Below are 18,307 nucleotides of genomic sequence, written 5' to 3'. Positions count from 1 at the left end.
AGTAATTATTAAGGTGTATGAAAGAGGATTGAGGTGAATGAAGGATGATTAAGGTGAATTAGGGTTAATGAAGGAGTATGTTAATGAAGGTGCATGACCAAGGATTGTGGAGGATTAAGGTGGATGAAGTAGGATTAAGGTGGATTAGGGTAGATTAAGGTAAAATAGGGTTGATAAACGAGCATGAAGACTGATTAGCATGGATTAAGGTGGATTAGGGTTGATAGCGGTAGCTTAGGGTGTATTAACGTGGATTATGGTGTGTTAAGCAGGATTACGGTGATGGATAAGGATTAAGGTATATGAAAGGTTTAAGGTAGATGAAGAGTATTAAGGGGGATTAGGGCGGATAAATGTGAATTGGGGTTGATGAAAGTGTATTGAGACTGACTAGGGTGGATTAAGGGGGATTAAGGTACGTGAACGAGGATTAGGGTGGATTAATGTGTATGAAAGAGGATTAAGGTTGTAAAGCCTACTGTAATAAACCTTAATCCATACTAATCATTCAGCCACTTTAATCAGGCTTAATCCTCCTTATTGCACCTTAATCCACGATAATTCTCCTTAACGCACGTTATCCTCTTTAACCCACCCTAATCCTTCATTCACTTTAATCCATCAAAATCATCCTTAATGCACCTTACTCCACCGTAATTCGCCCTAATACACCTTCATTGACTTTAATCCACCTTAATTCTCCTTAATACACCTTAATTCTCTTAATACATCTTAATCCAATCACTAGTCAATCATTACTTAACTTTGCTAATCAGTAATCATCTCTTATACATGGCTGCACATGCTTTGGTTCGCTTCCGGCCTTCTTTCGGTCACGTGATATTTTCTGTCGCTCACATGAAACAGAGATCCAAGGCGTTCGCCTAATAAGCCACACACAAAGGGATGTGCCACAAGCAATACTAGATGAGACGCACAAAGTAAAGCCTCTCATCATGTGGCAGAAAAATTGTCTGGAATATAGAACTCGCCTCGAAGCTTCTTTTATATCACTATACCCCGTTCATACGGCTTTAAAGGGGCCCTGAACCGCCCCTCGGGCTTGGTGAAGTAACATAGTCCGCGGGTAGCATACGCTGTTGTGAACATCTCAGCCAAGTTCTGCTGTCGTACGTGGTCCGTGGAGCTCGCAAGCGGAGTGCGAAGTCACCCTTTTCTCAAACGCTCTCGTTTCAAAAACCCCGTGATCCTCGCTCTTTCCTGTGTGCTTTATTTCGTCATAAAGCACACTCCAATATGCGGCTACTATTGGTTGCTGCGCTCGGCTACACCGCAGCCGCCGCGAGGTGCCGCCACGAGTCCAGTGGCTAAGCGCACTGCGGCTCTCTGTGGACAGCCACGTGTGGCTTACGTTTAGCGCGGCATATATAGGCACCAAATCGGAAATTTGAACTGCGCGCCACGGTGACGTCTCCGCCGTAGCCTTCGCACTGCAAGGCATTGGAGGAGGAAGGGGAGCACAGCTGAGGCCGTGTTTGATTGCCGATAACTCCACTTCTGCTGAACGCATTGAAGTACTTTTCTGCGGCAAAGTGTTTCTGAAATAGCCAACTTCACTTCAAATGTCTTTCTTTACTTCGATAAAAAGTGGTTCAGGGCCCCTTTAAGAAAAAACCGACCTCCTCATAAACGTTGCCTTCAGCATTATCGATGCTGTTATCAGCATTTCTCAAAATTTTCAACACCACTGGGGCGCGCAAGTGGCCCAAAATAACACGCCTTTACAGAATGATGTGGTCCGTCCGCGGGAGCCCAGGAGAAAAAGCGTGCCGTGCGCAGCCGGCGGGCGAGGAGAATCGTGGAGGAAAGCGCCGCGAGGAGGAGAGTGTCGCTACTTTCGAATTATCAAAGGACTTTATTTCATCCTAGACGCCAGCGCTCGTTTCTCCCCTGGAGGAACGATTTCACCTCCCGCGGGTGTACGTTTGCGCCGCTTCCCTTCAAGGTCGCGCCCGCGCTTAGTTCGCGCTGCGCGCGAAACGTCTCTTGTTTGCGACGGCGCCTCTTCGGTGGCCGGAAATTGCTATTGTGTTGTTAACTGTCACGACAGCAATGTAAAGAGGAAAGGGTTTATGCCTCCAGTGAAATTCTGCCGATTCACGAGAAAATGGTACGAAAAAAGCAGACGACAGACAAGGATTACTGCGGTGCGCCGAACGAAGTAAACAACTAACAAACGAAACGACCTCGTTCATTGATCACTCGTGAGTGTATGACGGTTTTTACATGTAATCTACATGAATTTCATGATTACTGGGTATATAATCCCTTTATTCAAATAAAAACTTTCAGTTGTTCGACCAGCGCTTAACTGTCCTGTCTTCTTTCTCGTGCTTCGTTTGTGTGTGCGCTGCCCAAGAATGGAAAGCACTTCTGCTGCATGCGCTAGCAGTGGCCGAAGTTCACGCGTGCCAAGAAATGGAATATGTACACGATGTATTGAACATAATCGGAGTTCATTCCTGCATCACCACTGCACTGATCGATCGAGTTACTGGACGATACACGCCCGCGTCTAGGTCGCGCCGGCATTGCTGAAGCAGAAATTATTACTAATACATTCAACTTCCTTCTCTTGAGCACTGTTAAACAATGACCAAGCTAACTACATTGCTGCCTCTATTCTACTATATTGTAGGGGACGTACTAGTTAAAGTTGTGTGCGCATGTCGTACTTGTGCTATGCGGCGATATATTTTGTTTATTTCCGCACAGTGTCGTGAAAGTCCGTTGTCGCCAACAAAGATGACATGGATTTGTAGCAAGCATTTTGTGGGAAACTGCAAAAATGACTTTAGCTAACACGCATCGTTTGTGCCGACGATCAGCTGACGTCAATCAAAAAGGGTGTTTGGATCAGTGTGCTTGTTCCTACTGTTACTGTATATATTTACTGACGAAGTTCAATAAAGAGACCGAAGTGAGCGAAAATGTGCTTATGAATTTCGATAATTACATACTTCTGGAAGAAGCTGACTGTTGTCTGCTCATGTACACTCAGCTGCGGCCGCTCATGTAGAAACTAAACTTTGGCCACCCTGCTTATTGGTGTTGTAGCCGGCGGGCCTCTCTAATTTTGACTAGTTTTGAACGCTGAACTAGTGATCGAACCACACGAAACTTGAGGTTAGACCACAGGCGCACTTGCCAGCAAGTGCTCACTCCTGGCCGCTCCTGGTTAGACGCCTTCGCAGACTAACTGATAGCACTTCAAAAATGCGCAAGTTGGATGTGGCTGCTATCTGTTGGTCAAGCTGAATAAAAACAAAGCCGGTCCGCGCCATGTAGCATGGTCAGACTGTAGCACATGTGCACGAGCATGCACTCAAGCCCTGTCATACACAAAGCAAACGCTGCACATACACACTACAGCTGCATGTTGCTGCAGTCTGCTACATAGTGTAGATACCACAGCCGCCACAGTGTGCCGTCACGGCTAAGCGCACTGCGGCTTGCTGGGGACAACTGCGTTTTGCCTACGTTTGGCAAGTTGTAGGCGTCAAAATCGATAGTGGCATCTACGTTAACATCTAAAAGCAACTTTGAACTGCGCACCATGGTGACATTTAGACGGTATTTAGGAGGTTGTGGGCACGCTCCGCTCCGCCGTAGCCTTATCTGCAGTGCAAGGCATTGAAGAAGCACGGGAACACAGCGAAGAGGGTGTTTGATTGCTAGTAACTCCGCTTCTTCTGAACGCACTAAAGTACTTTCCATGGCAAAATATTTCTGAAATAGCCCATTTTTAAATAGATTTCTCCTCTTCAATAAAAAGTGGTTCAGAACCTCTTTAAAACATTCAATAGCATAAATAAAAGATCTGCTTCCTAAAGCAAATAGATACTAACATTTTCTTTTAAATGTAAGAAACATCATCTAATTCTGTGAAAAGCAACTGCCAAAAGACCTGCTTAATTGTGAATGCTGTAGATCTGCAAGGCAATAATTGTTTTGCGACTCTGTATAGTCCTGCTCAGGTATGCTATGCCTGGCTTGCATAGGCAATCAATATGACCAGCATTTCCACGATGTTGGACCATGACATCACAATGTCATGATGACGACATGGTAACAGCAGCCAATCCAGAGGGCGGTGCACTGGAAATTTGAGGAAAGGCAGGTATCCAGACTACAGCTCCCTATGAAGTGGAGGACTGAGGCAGAGAATGCCTCACAGAGTCAGTGACTTTGTTGATGCCTGAGTGAGCGTAGATCTCTTGTTTTGGAGTAGAGACCCTGAGCTGCAGTCGACACGAAACCTTCAGGAACAGCCTTTATGGTAATCACAAGTGCAACCCGCGAGCTATACCATTATCAGAAAATATCTTTTGTTAGTACTCCTTCAACTTGCATAACAATGACTTAGTATTCTAACACAGATACATAGAAAGGAATTCCGTTTATAGGATGTGCTGAAGCAGTGTAGATCACATAGCCAGTATGTGAAGTAGGAATGTGGTGCCCTGTGTGACACCCAAGACAGACGCATATCTGGAGCGTACATGAACCAACACTCGACCCTTTTCCGACAGAAGACACATTGAGGAACACTGACCCTACATTCTTGGCCAACCTTGCGGATCAACCTACATTTGGTTCTATGCCTTGGTCCTGTGCTAACACCTGATAGAGGGCTTATAGATAATTCTAAAACGTCTAAGTTGCTATCGTTTCCAATTTTAAAGAAACTTCAAGCTTTCAAACAGAGGCACTGGTATTCAATAACCAAATCAAATAGCAGGATGTTTGATTCACTATTCGAAACTTCTGAATATTTGGATAATACTTTGGCAAATACTTTGGCTAGGAGGCTGCCATAAGTGTTCTGTGCAAGCATGAAATTGACCCTAGTGTGCACCATCACACTATCTTTACGTACCGTGTTGACGGTCACCACAATGTAGAACTACGTGCGACTTATACTTTGCTCAAGCACAAGTGACCACTAAAGTTGCATTCATCACCAAGCATTCATTTATTCTGATGACAAGAAACATCATCACTTCACTCACACGGCGCTCTGTAGAATAAAAAAAAAAAAATTCAACAAACAAGGGCACAACAAAAACTGCCTAACAGTTCTTGCTTTGCACACGGCAACTAAGAATAAGTGCAACTTCCCTTATGTGAAGCCAGGGTCCATTGGACAATGAAAATGGGGGTAAACAAACAAGAAAACAGATGGTAACAGACTGTTTTATGCAAAGTGTGAAGTCGCCCAGTCTCTACTTATTCCCAAGAGAATAAATATATGTATGAAGCCAGCTTTAAAAAAAGAAAACAACCATGCCAACAACATGTGTCAATGCACCCAACTCTGACAAGGACCCCTCTGTCACATCAATGTCAATACTACGAGCACAAATGCCCACCTGAGTCAACCAACAGCATCTAGGCAAAAGTTAAAACAAAAAATATGGCCAATGTCAAGTTGTCGTTATGGCCCAGTTAAGGTGTCGGTGCAAAAGATTCTTCGGTCACTAAACAGCCACCACAAATATGATTGCCTTTCTGGACACATCTGTACAGGCCATAATGAACACGAGCCTGTGAAGTTCTGAAATATCCAGGCCACCTTAAAGAGAACAACACCTTGTGGTTTGTAGTTCTTGCCTCCAATGAGTTGCATTTTCATTGACTTCCCCAGTAAATAAACTAAATAGCCAGATGAGAAAGAAAATCGCTGCAAGAAAAAAAACTTGTACCAAAACGAAATAGTGAGTTGGGCAGATTCATAATGTATGCACTGGACAACCATGCAACGAAGTAAGGTTACCAAAACAAACGTAAATGCCACAAATTCTGCGAGTTACTTGCATGACATCGCCCCATCAATGTTTTGTGCTGTGTAGTGATGTCATCTCCGCACCTTCTCGTTTATTTCGTTTTATCGCAACGTTTTCCATGATACGTTCATAAAACCAACTGACTTGGATACATGGCAGGAACAACAGCCCTCTTATTTACCATGCAGCACATTCGGCATAATGTGGCAATATGCATATGAATATTGACATCCCCCAAGTTGCTAAAGTGTTAGTGAGACGTGCATGCACCGCTTTTGGCAACTGCAATAAGCCAGTCGCAGCAAGCCACCGTAGAATGGATAGGACTAGGCTAGGCAGACAAACGAAGAATGCCACGACATTAGCCACGGTTGCTCAGAAACGTCGCATGTACAGCATGACCAGGTTAGGTCCCTGGGACCACTTGGTCACTACATACAGGGCATTTCACGTAACTTGGAACCAAGGATTAAAAAAAAATTGTAAGCCGCAGCTGAATGAAACCAGCGGCATATGGCTTGCTGTCATGTGGCGCTCCTTAGACTATTTTTTGTATTCTGCTTAATTAGTTAAGTAAGATGACATATGCAAATTTTTAGGGGCAAGTGCATTCCGTTGTGTTGTAGAAGGTATTCAGAAACGGCCAATCCAATTTTTTTTGTGGCAGAGTACATGCTGCGTGGAGATTTTCTTTGGTGTTTAAAGAAAGCTAGCAAAACATGGACATAAAACCATGTAACTGCGCTATTGTATTGCAGCACTCTCAACCGTGCTTAGTGTGAAAGAGCCATGCACGTGGACCATGGTGAGGTGAGTGGCCGTGGCCCTAGCATCGGCTTCACAGTGTGTCAGCATCTTTGGTGGTGGCCTGCAAAAAGGAAGCCCCATCATCCCTGATAAGCGATAGGCTTGACGCATGGCTGAGAATGCTGCAATACAATAGTGCATGAGTGCAGTCATGTGGTTTTATTTCATATTTCACAGGCTTTTTTAAACGCCAAATAAATCGCCACGCAGCATGTACGCTGCTCCCCAAAAACTGGATTGCTTGTCTCTGAACTACCTCTACAATGCAAACAAAACATACTTGGCCCTAAAGTGAACATGAAAAATTTTTAAAAAAGTGATTAACCACTTTTTTTCAAATCCTTGGTTCCAGTTATGTGAAACACCCTGTACGAACCCGCGTACAGAGCAAAACCTTCACAAGCGATACTGCCGCTAAATTTTCAGCAACTCAAGTAATATACACACCTCCAAGTATTAACTAACGCTGCATTCAATGCTAAACATGCTCAGTAAAGAGCGCAGGGTTTCCGAACATGACTACACATGGCCGTCTGCAATGCAAGAAGACAAAACCAAGCTACCACAACAAAGAGCCGACAGTTCGATATGGAAGGAATTTAGCAGCAGTAGTACAAATCAAAGCAGGGACTTGGGTGCAAATAATCTTTAAGTTCGTTTACTTCAACAAGTTGGGTGATCCTAGCTCCGCTCTCCTCACTCTCTCCTGCAGCAGTTATCGATCCTAGCTTAAATGCTGCACATAATGCTCAAGCGAACAAAAGTATGCACCAATACTTCTTGCTTTCAAAAGGGGCTGCGGGCTCGTCGAGCTGTATAGGTGCAGCTTTTATTCGCAGCTCTTCCATCTGTACTTTATGCCACAGTTTGGCTAAAAAAACTCGTTTCAATTAACAACGTGCTGGTGGCCAATTTTGTCACCATACTATAATTTCTTTCACTTTGAGGGGTAGTTTACCACCAGCACTCATGTTAAAATGTGCATTCGAGAAATCTAGGGCAATTTCACAGAAACTGGAGCACAGTTCAAACAACATTCTTCCAGAAGAGAACAATTTATGCATGTATATGTGGCTAACCAACAAGGTTCCTCCTAAGCAACAACCCTGGTAGCCCACAGACAAAACATGTCATCCACCAAGGAACCTGAAAAACCACACACAACGAGCATGCAAAACACAAGGAAGCGAGGAAAAAAAAAAGAACAAAGCGCTCGTGGAGCGGACAATGGTTAGGGAGATGAAGCACTCCCAGTCTGTAAAAAGTGTCACTAGGGGACACTGCGCCAACAGTTAACACGCACACGTCTCATAGACATATCCGATATGCCACACGTGCCATCACACGCTTGCCCATCTCGAACACACTTCCTGGTCGCAGCAGTTTTGCTACGGCGATGCATTCAAATACATGCTCTCGATGCCCGTCTCTATGTACACATGCTGCAAGAAGACAGCACCACACTAGGCCGACAACTGCAGTGACTCTACTCCCCCCCCCATTGTCCTATGCCTACCATAATGGGACACGTGAACAAGAGTGCACGGTTTGTAGTTGAGAGTGTCTTTCAAGCACGGGGCAAGTGACCAAGTCCCAAAATTTTTGGAAGCAACTGTCCCAGACGCCAACTCGGAACGTGGAGCGAGCACTGTCACAGTTCGGCGAGCCACGAAACGGCGCACGTCAGCTCTGTCGGCACAACGAAGCGCTACTGTGCGACCTGGTGCGGAGGCGGCATCAGCTCACTGTCGGTTGGCTTCCTGCGCCACCCATACTGGCGGATGAAGTTCAAGAGGTAGTCCTTGTCGACGGGATTCCTTATGCTCTCCATCACACCTGCGGACAGGAATGGCAAGACACTGTCACACAGCCATGGAAAGCAAGCATCGCACCCAATTTGAAAATGGCTGGGCAACTAGTATTAACAAAAACAAAAGAAAGAACACTAAGCAGATACTTATCTTTGTTTGTATTACACTGTCATATTCAAAGTGAATCATCATCAGCAAGCCCGACTTATCCTTCGCAAGCATGCTTACAGTACTGCCAACATTTCCCATCCAGCGTGCCTTGCTTCTGAGAACTTTTATCACTCCTGTGTCTGCAGTAAGTGTTGATTGCAGGCCATCCAAGAAATGTGCCATGCTTTAGTCACAATTCATGCCAAGTGCTGCAGGAATCCTCAGCCGGGCACAGATAGCAACGAAGACACTTCTAGCCTTGCAGAAGGAAATGAGACGATACTGACATGAGACTTCACAACATCTTTTCTTGAACGCATTCGTTTATGGCCCAAATGTATGTGTCCCCACTTTTCCATTGTCTGGAGTAAGCTAGCTTGTCAGGTGCGTTTCAGATTGTCCCCTAGAAAAATGCACTGAATACTTTTTGAACACGGTAAGGAAACATCACCAAATCTGGAGGCAATGCTGTCAAGAATATGCTAGCCAAACGTTATTACACTGCATGCAGAAAGGTACCTACAATCTCGCGTAATACAGTCAAGCGCCTCTACAACGAATGCCTCTACAATGAATGCCTCTACAAGGAGATGACCTGTATAATGAAGGGATAATTCTGCCCCTGTTCTATTGTGAGCTGTTAGGTGCATGACCTTTACAACTAAGTGACCTGTATAAAGAATAATTCTGGAGGATCCAAGCACTATGTTATAAAGGCATTCGACTGTAGATAACTTGCTCTCTAGATAAATTATCATTATTACAGTGCATACGTATCCCAGAAAAGGTGTGTGTCCAGGGCAGACTTTATTAAAAACAAATGCATGCTATACTTCCTACCCCTCCCCCTCGACGCTGTGCGTGTGTTTTAATGCAATTGGCATTCTTTGCTTACTTCAAGTGTTTTGAGCCTATCTATCCGTCCGCCCGTCTATCTAATGACAATGTAGCTACAGTGGCCCAAGTTGTACACCAGCTTGGGCCACTAGGTATGTGCCCATGGTTGTGATGTCATCGTGGTGGTTCCAACGTCATCATTCTAGCTGGGCCTGGGTCCCCCCTTGCGTACATGCCTAGGTTGGAGCAGTATGCTCTTAGGCACTAATTAATGGTGCCATTGTGGCGCTCGGTCATTTGTCCTGCAAGCTGATACGGCACAGTGTGACACTCCTTGATGCCCTAGTGTTTTAGGAGATTGCATCACAAAGGGCTCACAAAGGGCTTCCCATTGTCACTTGTGATGGTCACAGGTGTGCCATGGTGACAGAAAATTACAACCATCCACTCTTAAACTTTTGACGGTCAATGACATAAATATATGGCGCCGCGAACAAGCCCAAAATGGACGATGCTGTATATTTACGGCACCGTCTGCACATTTAAAAAGCGCGCTTATTTCCTAACTTTTTCTCTTCTGAAATGTACTGCCACTATGTGGGAATACAGGGAATTTTTTTCTCGCGCCTCCCTCTCTCGGTTTTCGTTGCATGGTTTGTTTTAGAGCTAGTTTGCTTTGGAGTGTCTATATACTATCGCTCGCGTGTTGGCGTGTGGGCGGGCGGCAGTTTGGGTTTTGTTCCACGGGCGATTTCTTCTTTTTGCGCTCGCAAAACTGATGGCTATTTCGTTACTAATCGCTCAAAGGGCGACCACCTATTTCTCACTTGTTTAGTTCTCACAAGGGTGCGCATAGGAAGGATGCCGCTGTGCATGCATTCCCTTTATTTTTTTATTTTTTGGAGACGCGCGAAAACTAATTGCCTCTGGTTGGCGATAAGATGAAGATTGGCAGAAGTTTGTCACACATTTTGCTTCTTTGACGGGCACACAACCACACAGTTTTCTTGAGTGCACTCACCTACGCAGTTGGATTACGCTATGGACGTAAATATTAGTGTAAGAGCAGGAACATTTCAGAGTTGCGAAATATTCTCGTGTGTGCATTTTCTAAGCCTTGAACTATGTGTATAACGATGCATCAAATTTTTTATTCCTATGAGTTTATTTCCTTTTTTATTGTAATTATTCATTAATAAACAGTACATATATAACAACACAAAATATTTTTTTCTCACTTTACGGTCACCATAGAAAAATTACAGTAACTTTTTTTTTGAAATAGGTCCCTCAGTATAATTGGAATCTGCAATAAAAGAATCGACCCTGGGCGGTCGCATATGGCGAAAAAAATCGACCCTCAAAGGGTTAAGATTTTCGTACTTGTTGCCTCTCGTACAGGGAAGGGCTCTGGCAAGTTGGTGAATTTGTCGATAACCACCAGAAAGTATTTGTGGCCATGAAGTGTAGATGGCAAGGGCCCATTAATATCGACACTAAGCTCTTCCATGACAGCTGTGGCCCACTGACTGTTCATGAGGCACTCCAGCTTCTGGCTCTCAGCTTTTGTGCACTGACCGACAGCAAAGGACTGCACATACTTTGGTATGTCAGATGCCCGCATGCCCAATGGTCCGGTGGTCGTGTGCCATCTCCAGTGCCAGGTGCCGGAGGTGATGAGACAGCAGTCTGCTTGGCTCCAGTTCTGTTGTCTCTAGATCCTGAACAAGGCAGTGACCAGCATCCAAGCTCGGGAGCCTAGTCCCTCGGACCACACTTTTCAGTACTGGGAGACGGCCGTCAAGAGCCTGTTTTTGGATGAGCCGTCCTGTGTCACCTAAGAGTGGCATCCTCTTCCAAAGCTAATGCTACTTGCTCAAATGTAATTTTCACTTCAAGTTCTGGAGCAGCAATGGGGAACAGTGTCTCATGCAGACTGTATCTTGGGTGGTCCCTTCACACTGGACAGGGGCTCTGCTCAAGGCATCTGCAGGTATATTTGCCAGTCCGCGTCTGTGCTTGATTCGGCAATTGAAGCCCTGCAGTCAGACCCAACGCTTGACCCTGGGCAAAGCTTGGTTGGTGCTATACACCCATGACAAGGACTAGTGGTCAAAGTGAATCTCAAGCTCAGTAAATTGAAGCTGGACCTTGAACTTGTGCACTGCCCACACTACAGCAAGGCATGCTCATTCCTGGACAGTATGATGGCTTTCGGTCTCTGTAAGAACCCTGCTAATGAAGGAAATGGGCTGCAGTCCATCAAGATGAGCCTGCAGAAGCACAGCTGCAATGCCGACACCACTTGCATCACTTTCAACCACGAAAGGTCGGTTGAGATCTGGAAGGCCCACAAATGCATCCTGATCTAAGGATTGCTTGAGTGCAGCGAAAGGCTGCTTTTGACTCTCTGCCTACTGCTGTGGCTTACTCTTCTTTAAAAGGTCCGTGAGTGGATGCGCTGTCAGTGAGAAATATGGGATGAAGTTTCTATCATAGCCAGCAAGCCCCAGGAAGGCTTGCAATTGCTTAATTGTGCTGGGTATTGGGTAATCTAGCACTGCACGCACCTTTTCTTCATCTGGTCTGCACTGTCCAGGTGAGATGATGTGGCCCAAAAACTTAAGGGACTGACGGCACACCTGCGTGTTGTACTGCAAGGCCACCACTTTCCAATACGCTGCAGTACTTCCTTCACCTGCTCAACATGACTTTCAAGTGTCTCCGAGTAGACTAGAACACCATCTAAACATGCCGTAGTGAAGTGGTGATTGATTCCTTGTATCGCACGGTCCATCAAGGTTTGAAAAGTTGCTGTGCCACCTGCCACCCCGAAGGACATCCTGAGGAATTCAAACGTACCCTGATACAGATGAAGGCCATTTTCATAATGACGGCATCATAAACAGGAATCTAAAGAGAAACTCTTGGGAGATATCAAAGCTTGAGAACCATCGGGCTCAGCCAAGTTGTGCTAGCAGCCAGTCTAATTGAGGCACTGGGTAGGCAGGTACCTTGGTTTGTGCATTCAACGGTTGGCAGTCTACAGCAAGCCGGTAGCCTCCAGACTTCACTGCGATGGGCACTGGGGCGCTAGTCCAAGGGCTGTTGCTTTGCCTTATAAGAACCTGCTCTAGGAGGTCATGTATGCAGCCTTCAATGATTTTCTGCTTCTTAGCATTCACTGGATGGAGCTTGCATCTCACAGGCACACTATCCCCTCTGTCTATGCAGTGCTGAGCAAGGGTGGTGCACCTGGTAACTGAAGTGAACAAAGGGCTGAAGTTGTCAAGCACTTCCATCATGCTTGGTTGTAGTTTAGTTGCTACAGCATGGTGCTTGCCCTCTTTGGTTGGAATGCTGTTCCTTATGTCAGGAACTGCAAGAACTTCGAAGAGGCGGAGTGTATACACATGTCCCGAGTTTGGCACCTGTCTACTCTGCTACCTTTGCCCCTGGCATTCCAAGTAAGCTCACTCTTGAGCTTGTATCCAGTAGGGCTTGAAACGTAGTATTCCTGATCTGCACCTCTAGGAGGGGCTCCTTCCTGCCGGCTAAAACCGCTACCTGCAGCGCAGTCACGTGGGTGCCCGCTGAGATGGCACCTACTGCGTCCCGTTTCCCACACACTTATGGGGTTCTCCTCCCGTACTCTTGGGACAAAGGAACGACAACACAGTAGTGCAAGCAATCACAAGGTCATTTATTGCACCTTTCATAGATCAATGCCTGCTAGCCGAGTTGCTATCCACAAAACGTGCCGATGGGCGCGCAACAAATCTAGAAGTCCGACTCACCGCGACCGGATAGCGAGCGAATATGTTCGCCCCATGCTGGATCCCAATGCCTGGTCGTTCGCATATACGGTCACGCAAACGGTGGCGCGTTCGAAGGTGGCCACGCGAGACGGTCTCGCAGAAGCATGGATCGGTGCACGCGCGGCACGGCACGTGCACACTGCTTGCTGTCCCGAACCCCAAAGAGGAAACACCTTGTCTTTCGGCGCCCAAGTAACCCCGCCTGTCGGCCGCGTTAGCAGCGCAACACTTGCACCATCTCTCGTACTGCGCCTCAACCACTCCGACCGCCGCGGGCGCCAGGCCACACGAGCCGTGCGGGAAAACAACATATCAGGGGACGCGTGAGAGTCGCGCATCCCCACATCCCCCCAACCTTAAATCACTACATATTCCGGCGAGACATGTGACATGGTCTAACATCAACCCGTGCTTCGCGAACAAGATAGTACATGCAACATTGGCCGCGCCGAGGAAATGTCCACACGCTGTCCATAACATGCGAGCCGACATTGTCCCTGGGTACACCCCTGGCGTTCGCCGGTCACAGCAGCAGCTTTGCAGAGTCAACGGCACGATTCCAGGCCAGGACTCCGGAAATGACGACGCAGTAGTCAGTACAAGCAAGCGTCGCTCGCGCCGACGCGCCTTGCTGGCAAGAGCAGCTGTAGCTGTCGGTGACCACCGGCTCTTTTCTCCGCCGCCGAGGGTTGCGAGCTGGATACAGGCGGCCGCCGAAGTCGCTGCGCCGAACTCGCCACAGCATCACCGTTGCCCGGTGGCTCGATCGTAGTCCGGGGCAGCAGTGCAGACAATGTGCAGGTGACGGCAAACCAGGGGTGACTCCAATCACGCTGCGTACGCTCAACACAGTCGGCATACACTAAACTAGTGCAAGGGAGAGGAATTCTGCACGCGCATCGCCCACGTGGTACGATGTTCGACTCGGCTAGCAAAAGATCGGGCAGCTACTCAGATGCTAAGTTCACGTGAACGAAGCTCGCTTCCTTGAGTCGAACGAGTAATTTCGATTCATGCGAGGCTAACTAGAATGAGGGAAGCAAATTGCAACACCTCAACGCCACGGTCCACCAGGTTGTGTCCCTCCACGTGCGACAGGCAGCTTCGTAAAGCCTTAGGCCTAAAGCGTCGCTACCCTGACAACAACCGGCATCCAAAAACAACAGCCAAAATGAGCGCAATACAGGCAGCCGCGAGGAGACGTCAGCTCTGTGAGGTGGTCCCACTCCGCTTGGTGCACACAGCATTCGAGTTGATGGCGCCCACCGTCCCAGACGATGTCGGAGCGCCCGGTGCCAGGCTGCAATACGAGTCAGCCCGTAGTGGCACCTGTGGCCCGCAGCCACCCGGCTCCCAGAGCCGCGACTTCATCAGAGTCAAAGAGATAGAAGAAGCTATTTACATAAGAAATTCGGACCACCCACGAGGCTTCCGTATTCACACACTTCAGGCTTGCGAATGCTCCGCGGGCGCTAAGCCTCGCTCTCCCAGGATGCAGACCACGTGGCTCTCATACAGATGAATGTCATTAAAAAAACATTTGTGAAAAGGCTTAGCATGTTGACATGTTCAAACACACTACAGCCACCTCGCTCAAGAAAGCACGCTCCCAATGCCAGCGATCAAAATCCACGCTAGCCCTACGCTTTGGTTCAAAGGTCTCGAACGAAGCAAAACTGTTAAATCTATCGTCCGATGCCCCAAGAGGTCCATGTTGGGCAGCCAGATGTGGGGCGACCGGATAGCGAGCGAATATGTCCGCCCCATGCAGGTCCCAACGCCTGGTTGTTCGCGCGTACGGTCACGCGAACGGTGGCGCGTTCGAAGGCAGGCCACGCGAGGCGGTCTCGCAGAAGCATGGATCGGCGCCCGCGCGGGACGTCCACACGGCTTGACGATCTCGAACCCCAAGAGGAAGCGCCTTGTCTTTTGGCGCCCAAGTCGGCAGTGTTAGCAGCGCAACATTCGCGCCATCTCTCGTACTGCACCTCAACCACTCCGACCGCCGCGGGCACCAGGCCACGCGAGACGTGCGGGAAAACAACATATCAGGGGACGCGTGAGAGTCGCGCATCCCCAGACACTGTGATCAGAAATGCCCATTTTTGTTGCATTCGTAGCAGTGGGGCAGGCCAGTACGTAGACCTGCAGGGCAATCACGAGCTAGGTGACCCACACCTCTGCAGCGATGGCAGGTAAATCCCCCAGAGTCAGGCTGTTAGTATCTCTGTGACGGCGCTGTGACAGATGGCCTTACAGCACAAGTGGTCAGTCCATGTAGCTGGTCTTGATGGCAGGATGGCTGTATTGCCATGGAATGCAATGGCCAGTAGGATGCTACCAGCAGAGACTGAAGCGGGGCGACAGCCGCAGCCATCAGCACTCTGGGCTGCGTTCTAGGCAGGCCAGTGCAGTCATAGCTGACTGAAAATCGAGGTCCTGACCCTTTGGTCTGTTGGAGGCGGCGGTGGCTTGTACTGCAACCACCTTTAAGCACGCTCCATGGGGCTATCAGCTGTCTCAGCTAACTCCGCAAGAATGGCAAACTGTTTGCCTTCTACCAAGCCTTGGAATTGCAGGTGCATTTGTCACAGCACGAAGTCAACGTTTTCCAATTATGAAACTTCACTGTTGATCTAGTCATAACAGGCCACGATCGTGTAAATAAATTCTTAAAAAATTTCCTCTGGATGCTGCATGCGGAACTCAAGTTCTTCTTTCAAGCCGCGCTTTGTGTCAATAGAAGAGAATTCTGCAATGAAGGCCGCAGTAAATTTTTCTCACTATGCAAATGTGGTCACGAAGCACCACCACAACTTTATGCTGCCCTCCAGAGAAGTGGGCACAATGTGGATAAGTCTTTTGTTGGCTGCAACAGCGGCGACCAAACAAAGCGTCTCCAGCCGGTCAAAAACTCCTTCGTGGACTGGATGTCGTTGAATTAGATGACCTCCAGAGGAGCCTGGTGTGGCATCAATCGGTGGTTGAACAGCTGTCGCTGCTGTCACAGAATCTGCCGGCACTGTCTCTGCCGCCATCAGTCTTTGTCGAGCTGCTGGTCTGCCTCAGCAGATGCTGCAGCAACTCTTCGGGCATGTTAACCGCCTCCATGTCCATGCCAATCCCAGACAAGCCCCCACTTGTTATGAAAGACCACAGGCCAACGCATTTGCCGCAGACATTCTTTTATTGCCATACTACACAACTCTTGCCTCAAGCTGTCCACATGCTGTCCACCCATGCACACACACCACACACTCTGCAGCATCTGGTCCTCTCTCTGGCAACTACAGTCAACCACGCGTGCAGCCTCCGAGAACAGCGCCTTGCCTCACCTCACTTAGAGCTCTCAGTCCGCATAAGCCGCCATTTTCTCCTCACAACAGCGCTGACGTCATACAGTCATCGTCAGTCCACCATGTCTATAGGTGACCTTGGCAAGCGAGTGCCATGGCAAAGTGGGACAATGCCGGAGAATGTCTCATATAGCCAGAAGACTCAGAATGTCTACTACAGATGTTAAAAAAAAAAAAAAAAAGTGGCTTCAGAAATACGGTGTGTCGCTACATAGCCTGAATGCTAATTGCATTACTGTTGACTGTCATTGTGAGACGAATTTTGGCGTAATTTCTTAAAAATGAATATTAATGCTCACAGGTTGGAATGTATGTAGGTCTCCAGCCAGACAAAAGATCAGTACAAATGCAACTGCTTGTCTTACACATACCTTCGGCTGTTGAAAAGCTGTTGGGAAATGACTTGTCCGTTCGCTCTCGCAGCATTACCCACTGGCTCCCATCGATCTTGCACTCGATTATCTTGTTGTCTAGCTCCTTTAAGTTCTTTGTCATCTGCAACACAAAACACAAACGTAGATACAGTCACTTCAGGGGTCATGGCCGCAGAGTTTTAATTTTTCCCGGGGGGGGGGTCAGAGGTAATGCGAGCTTTTCCGCTAAGCTACCGTAACATATTCACAGTGGTACAAAGGTGAAATGAAAGCAATAAGCTCGAATACACGTTTAAGTGATACACATCTATTGATACAACTCCATTCCTGTTACTTCTTTGTTTTTAAATTTCTTGCTCATTTTTCAAATGTCCAAACTGCATTTCTTATTTCCTGTTTTTTGGGGAAAGCAAGGCTCCCAGGATTCACATCTGTTTACAGATGGAGATTGTTTTCCATATTTACTATGGCTTGAAAGAATTGGCAGGAACCCCATCCTCCCTCCCTTGCTATTACAACTAAATACCCCAACTGAACATTTCGGCTTCTGTCATCCTACACTAGGCACCACCTTATTCGTGTTTGCCATCGTGGGTAGGGAGAGTGAAGTAAAGCAGTTTTATGGCTCAAGAGCCATTGCTTGTTCAAATAGTGCTGATCAGTTTGCATGAATTGAAGAGAGAAAAAGGTACCTGGTAGGGAAAAAAAGGGGCACTGTTTACTGCGTCCATAGTGGGAGCACGTCTTGGTAAAGAAGAAAGCCACCACATGAATGCAAGCGCTATGGACCTAGAGAAGTGTGAAGCAGAGAATTCGGGTGCACACATGTACACGCCTGTGAGTTCTCCTTGACGTGGGCTTTGGTTCTGAACAATGTCCATTCAGCCAGCAAAACTCCATACATGCGAGTACCGCTAAGATTTGTACACACCTTACGTGCCATATCCCGGTATATACAGTGAAACCTCGGTGATACGATCTTGGCTGGTATGAATTTCAGGGTGATACAAATTCGCACAAATCCCTGGCCAAAGCACGCTGTATACCATGAGCTACATGTTGGATGGCTGGAACGCTCCTCTGTGCTGGATCAGGTGATATGAATGAGCGAGCCATGGTAGCTGCGACCGCCGGCAACAAGGTGGCGAGGAAGAGGCTGTGCTGAACATGCCGAGGCGGGTCGGTGGGTTCACTGTTTCAATGTGCGCAGTGTGGGGGGAGGCTGGAAGAAGGCAGCCCATAACAGAGCGTCAACTGTGTGCACAGTATGGAGTGGAAATGGTCGGGCACTGGCAGCCTCTCCCACGTCTTGCTGCTCGTGAAGCTTGTGCTGTGCTGTTTCTGCAA

General features: G+C 47.6%; 1 protein-coding gene across 1 annotated transcript in view; it reads right to left on the bottom strand.

Moving 5' to 3' along the window:
* Positions 1 to 4,972: 4,972 nt before the first annotated feature.
* mRNA-cap (RNA guanylyltransferase and 5'-phosphatase mRNA capping enzyme) overlaps positions 4,973 to 18,307 on the bottom strand; it is a 120,338-nt gene continuing 107,003 nt past the window's right edge. Inside the window, exons 18-19 of the mRNA XM_050185056.3 lie at positions 16,958 to 17,081; positions 4,973 to 8,450 (exon numbers count right to left, since the gene is read on the bottom strand). Of these exons, the coding sequence (XP_050041013.1) occupies positions 8,323 to 8,450; positions 16,958 to 17,081 (252 nt within the window). The 3' untranslated portion in view covers positions 4,973 to 8,322. The remainder of the gene's footprint in view (positions 8,451 to 16,957; positions 17,082 to 18,307) is intronic.

Source organism: Dermacentor andersoni, chromosome 4 (genome assembly GCF_023375885.2).
Source record: "Dermacentor andersoni chromosome 4, qqDerAnde1_hic_scaffold, whole genome shotgun sequence".
NCBI lineage: Eukaryota > Metazoa > Arthropoda > Arachnida > Ixodida > Ixodidae > Dermacentor > Dermacentor andersoni.
Note: the sequence above shows the minus strand (reverse complement) of the source record. Positions and strands in the feature narration are given on the sequence as shown.